Source organism: Pinus tabuliformis, chromosome 7 (assembly GCF_031772625.1).
Source record: "Pinus tabuliformis cultivar Carrire ecotype Pingquan chromosome 7, CPIR1, whole genome shotgun sequence".
NCBI lineage: Eukaryota > Viridiplantae > Streptophyta > Pinopsida > Pinales > Pinaceae > Pinus > Pinus tabuliformis.
This window is the reverse complement of record NC_142293.1, coordinates 1977321013-1977327069: the sequence shown is the minus strand read 5'-3', so window position 1 is coordinate 1977327069 and position 6057 is coordinate 1977321013. Positions and strand designations below refer to the sequence as shown.

The window sequence follows — 6057 nt, the reverse complement described above, 5'->3', positions numbered from 1 at the left end:
ATACAAGAGTTAACCCTTGAAGAAACAAGGAGGAGCACTAAAAAGGTTGTCCTTGCAATCCTATTATACAAGGAACAAGGAGGAGCACTAAAAAGGTTGTCCTTGCAATCCTATTATACAAGGAATAACAACGCAATTTGCTAAGAAAAAATGGATTGCTCTACCTTGTTAATGAGTAAGAAATGAGGTGAGTGAATTTCTAATTATATTCTTAACGATATATTAGAATATCAAGAACTAACCCTTGAGCAACTAAAAAGGTTGTCCTTGGAATCCTATTATACTACAAACAACAATGCATAGAGAAGCAACTAAAAAGTTCGTTCTTGGAATCCTATTACACAAGAAACAACAGTTCATATATCGACAAAGAAATAATCCCTATCAAAGACTTCGCCAATGGTCACAAAAAAGGCTGTGCACGATCTTTAAAATTAAATGATAGCCATAAGCCCAGCACAAAATGCAAACATTATTCTTCATGAGCAGAGCATTGCCGAACAATTTACCTTTTCCCACATGTAAAATAATCATATTACAACGAGCTAAAATATGTCAAGAGCTTCAGGTTTCAAGAGACGATGGAACTCAAGCATAGAATAATAGATACAAACTTTCTTCGACGGCCCAAACACAATACGAGAATGAAAGGTTCCACTAGGTACACATTTTTACTGCAACACTTCCATGACAGCTGCCTCCCCATATACATACATATACAACTACCTAAGCTAAATAAAAAAGAAGGATCTCGTAATCTGAATACTATAATACACTCCATCACCCATCGAACCAGGTTCACCGCCTACAATATCACACAAAAATTATATATATTTTATAAGTAATATATTCGAACTAATCTCCCAACCAACCTGCTGTTCAGAGGTACTGTTGATGGATCCGTGTTCGATTCTCCTCCCACCATAACCTCGCCTGCACCTCTCCGAATTTCTCGCGGCTGCACCACAACAATATGGTGTCATACAGAGACGAACACGCAAGTAAAGTACAACTCGAGGTGTCTTCTACGGAAAGATGTTATGAAATGTACCTGAATCTGACGCGCCTTAACTCCCGGGAACCGCTGGTCGTAGACCTGATCGTAATGTACACCCCTGGCTCGTCCTCCTCCACCCACTCCATCTCTTGATCGCTTGCATTGCTCGCTGTAACTGACAGGTCATCGGATCGATCCGCGTCTCGGGAAGAACTGGACGATGTTTCCGCCTTGGCACTCATGCTCGATAGATTGGGCGTCGCCGCTAAACTGCTACTGTGGTGTTCCATGGAGTCCGACGAAGAATAACCCACGCCCACGCCCGGCGCGCATTGGCGGTAGAAGTTCCGGGGAAGCCGCTCATTGTGCAGCGGTGGCGTCACGGGACTGTCTTGGGTTGATTCCTTCGCAAATCTCTGCGACAGGACAAGTAACGGGAGGGTTTTCAGCGTTAAAACTTCGAATCTTGTTAAAAGAGTCAATGCACAATGCGTAGGGTTTGTTACCTCTTCCTCTTCTGTTCTTACAGGAAGAGAGACAGCTTGGCGGTTGAACCTCTGAACATTGTAGAGCTCTAAGACCTTGTCGTAGTTTTCTGTCCACCAGCGCTGTGCTTGCCATTTGTTGAACATTTCCCGACTGCAGAGATAAATGAAATAAATGCAAAGTATTATTCGCGAAAGTTTGGACTCATTCTAGCGTAAAACAAAAAGAACAATAATAAATTATGCCGGCGGATTTTAAATAAAAAAAAAATGGGATGCAGAGGATTATTTGAATTCCTCTTACCTGAAACGGATGCGCTTGAGGTCGTTTCCGCCTTCTGGCAGGGAGAGGAAAGTGATCAGAACCCCCGGCTCCACCTGCGCAATCCACTCCTTGGATTCTTCTTCTTCCTCTACAAAGACGACGTCGCGACTGCTGCTCGCCAGACGCCCCGCCGCAGGAGATTCCACCTTCGGCGTCCCTTCCCTGCTTGAAGCTACTCTTAACTCGTCCCCGAGACCGTGATCCTTGCTGTTGCTGGCGGACAAGTTCCAGGCAGGAGTCGAACTCGAGCTCCCCCAGCGATAACCATAATGCGTCCCTTCCGACGCCTCGTCCGGCTCCAGGGAATGCTGCGGTGCGCCTTTCCGATACACGCTTGACGTCGCGCATGGCCTGCAGTGCCTGTACGCTCCCGAGAACTTCAATGCCATATCTTTGATCTGTTCACCAAAATTAAAAACATTTGATTGAAGATTTTCGAAACCTGACCAGATTTTCGAAGGTTTAAAAAAAATATTAAACCATAGTCAAATTTAACCATGAATCTTCCGATCTTTCATAATCTTAAATATTAAGAGATAAAAAAATCGAAATTTTCGTTAAAGACTCTCGAAATTTAACGAGATTGCCGATGCATTAAGCAAAATAAATAATAAAATAAGATCAAATTTGAGGATAAAGATAAAAAAAGATACGCAAATTTAAGGCTAAGGCTTCCGATCATCTAAAGCTTTCACAATATTCAAAGATTTAGAGATTATCATCCAAAGCTTTCAATATTCAAATATTTACAGATTTCATATTAATAATCTATCTGTCTTTCGGCTTTCACACTTCAAAATTTCAGCAAATTTAATTGTAGATCTTCATATCTGTGTTTCCGCTCAAAAATTTCAAGGACTAACAGGCTCTTCGTATATTTCACAGATTTCGAAGTATTTTATCTATTTATCAAGGCGGAAAAACACAAGGCTCTGAAAAAAAAAGTGACTGTAAAGATGAAAGAATACCTGAGCAGTGAGATGCTTGATAGCCTCTTTTGAGGCCGGAGACCTAGGCGTAGTTGCGCCATCGATCTCGCTTTCACGAAGAGACTCGTCCAGCCGTTTGTTGCATGCAATACAGGTCAACATTACTATTAAATCTGAAACAAAAAAAATATCAATCTTAACAGTTATTGTCGATCAAACTGAAGCAGACGACTCAGTCGGCCACTTCTGCACCGAAGCGGAGAGCTCAAGTCACTTGAAAAACCTGTCTTCCTTAAGCCGATCAACGACGACAAAAGCTGTAAAGCTGTAGAGTGTATTCTTCCTCTTCTACTACTACCCTACTCCCCTAGCTTTTGCCGATTCCTTACCGATCTGCTTCTTTAAACATTTCCCTTTAAAGCAAAAGAAAAAACGCGGACATTTCCATTTTGCTTTTCTTTTCTTTTCTTGCTCCTCTCGCAAACGGCATAAAGAAAAGACGCAGCTTTTGCCGTTCACATTAGATCAATCCAAACAAGCAAAAGCACAAATGATGAACCCGTCAGAGCACGCTATAAATTATTCCCAACGCCGTCAAACTCAACCCCACCACCTCCATGAAACTGTTCACCTGGACAACAAGCACAAACGGTAATATCATGGAAAAAAACAAGATCCCTAATCTATATTTGACAGATTTCAGAAGAAGCATATATTCTCACCACGAAATCTCATCAAAACTTAAAAAATCTGCTGCTTCAAATCTTTTCGCCTCGCAGTATTCCGGATTCTCCGTGGTGCTCTGCCCTCCATCTCGTCCTGCCATGGCTGTTTCCGGCCACTATCTCGACAGCGAGTCTTCTGTCAATAGACGTCCCTCCACAGACAGCACGGCAGTGCAACTCATTATCATTAGTTATCTATTATACCGATAATTATTGTGATGCCGGCGGACGGCGTCTCATCTCACGCCAAACTGTAAGATCTTGGCGGTGAAGTTGGCATTTTCTTGGCCTCTCGAGATTTGGAATTCAATTTTAACGAATTCCAACAAATAGAATAATATTATTACTCTCCCATTAAGAGGAGCGCATCAGTCCCCAAGCGACCTAGCATTAACTGTAGCACGGCATGCACCAACGACCACTCAAACAAATTATGATGAGTCTGACCCCCCAAAGTCCAAATGTTGCCCCGCAGTGCACTCGAGCAGTTGACTCAGAACAAGTGGAGCAAAGATGAGGCCATTATGAGACCTTTATCGAAATCGATGTCAAATGCTTCTTAAGCATTAAAGTGTGTATTAAGTTTTTACAGTCGCATTTCAAATTGGATTTGTTAAAATGAGGTGTTGTTAACCATTTTTTTCCCTGGGAGGTTTTCCTTGTGGATCTTGTATTTGTACTTAGTTGTATTCACGATTAATTGCTAGTGTCGCTTCTGGTGCTTTCACCGTCATAGACGCCAAGTTGCAGTGATTTTGTCGTCTTCACTGGTAGTTGTAGGTGATCTCACCATAATGACATGTGGAAAAATTATATTATAAACTTGTTATATTAGTGGAAGGATTTTAGTTTGGGTAGTTTTATTAAAAAAAAAATTGGGTTAGAACGGTGCTTTTTATTTTTTATCTATAAAAAATTATATTATAAATTTGTTGTATTATTTTTTATCAGTAAAAAAATATATTATAAATTTATTTTTTTATCAGTAAAAAAATATATTATAAATTTGTTATATTAGTCAAAAGATTTTAGTTTAAGTGGTTTGGTGAATAAGGGTGAATTCAATTATTGAAAGACATGTTGTAATTGGTTTATTTGTGCCAAATTTATTTGGGCCTTTAGCTGTGGTAGAGATGTTGTAATCTAATGTAATATAATGGCATGCAAATATTTAACTTGGTTAAAGTAAAATTATTATTATTATTATTATCTAATTTTAAAGTCACGGACCCACCTACGCACAGCGATTTGACTGCTAAGTCTAGGAAAGCATACATACTTTACCCCCACTACTAAGTCTACGAAGGCATACATACTCTACCCCCATCCGGTTTTGAACTAGTGACCTCTTAGGAGGAAACACGTGTTCTTAACCATTAGGCCAAATAAAATAAAAATTTCTATTCTTTTTTGTCAAGTTTTATGTGATCCTCCAGGCTTGAGAAACCCGGGGGCATCTAATCCGTCAAAGTCACCCGGGGATTGCATCTGTTGTGGCCACACCAGCCCTAAGCCAATTAGATTTTTTTACATGTCTCCTCCCCTTGGCATGAGCGCAAGCCTCCATGAGGTTTGATCTTGGGTCGCCTTGCTAATGATGCCCATCCTCAACCAGGGAAAATTTTAAGGATTGAAGTTTTTCTTAAATTTTAGAAACCTAGTGAATCTTACTAGTTGCTAATATGCAAACTGTAAAAAATTGGTGATTGTTTTGTAGAAATGTTTAGATTTCCAATGATCTAATACTAGTCGATATAATATTTTGGCGATTTTTAAGGTAAAATAATGGTGTATTATCGAATTTGGGCGAATCATTTTAGAAAAAAATGGAAATTGGTGAATTTTTTTTTTGGAAAATTAGCCCACCTGCAAATATTAGCCCCTAAAATTTTCTCTGTCCTCAACCGGTTGTGCTAGTAGGACTTGACAAAAATAACTCTGTTAAAATAAAAAGTTTACATTATTATTTTTAATTTCTTAATTTTTGTTGGATGATTAAGATAAAATTGACTTGGTCAAGTTACCGATGGTGGTTTTTGAGCTCCAGGTTTATGAGAAACCATGTTATTGACACATGGTATTCATGTGGAATATAGTCTATTTAAAGGGGGGTTAAACCAACCTAAATCCATCTTAACTCCATATCTACCAAGCCACAAGAGGTTGAGATACAAAAGGATTTGATCCCTCTCAACGATGGTAAATCTAGAGTTAAGATAGATATATGCTAGTGAAATAGTTGTATTTGGTGAAATAATGGAAAAAAATCTTTGGAAATGACATTGTCGAAAGAAAAAAACAAAAACAAAAAACAAATCAAAACATTCTTATATTAAAAATTTATAATATAACTTGTTATATTAATTGTAATATGTTTAAACTCATACGAAACAATTTAAATAATTATGTTATGAAATATTATGTAAATTATATAATTTAAAATTCAAATCCCCACAAATTAAACAACAACAACACCCATTTCCCATACATTAATTATGGATAAATCTAATTTATATAGATTACATTTATTTATTTTTTAATCTAAAAATTGAATTTGTAATACAATCATTGAAATGATGTGACATCAATCTCATTT

The 6057-nt window shown here is 38.4% G+C and overlaps 1 protein-coding gene across 1 annotated transcript; it reads right to left on the bottom strand.

The window, feature by feature from the left end:
- Positions 1-493: 493 nt before the first annotated feature.
- Positions 494-3895, bottom strand: LOC149256395 (protein Brevis radix-like 1). Its single transcript, XM_089460732.1, has 6 exons — positions 3459-3895; positions 2776-3367; positions 1787-2205; positions 1504-1636; positions 1052-1413; positions 494-958 (listed from the first exon to the last, which is right to left on the bottom strand). The coding sequence occupies exons 2-6, from the start codon at positions 2896-2898 to the stop codon at positions 880-882; spliced, it is 1116 nt and encodes a 371-aa protein (XP_089316858.1). The 5' UTR covers positions 2899-3367; positions 3459-3895; the 3' UTR covers positions 494-879.
- Positions 3896-6057: the final 2162 nt, after the last annotated feature.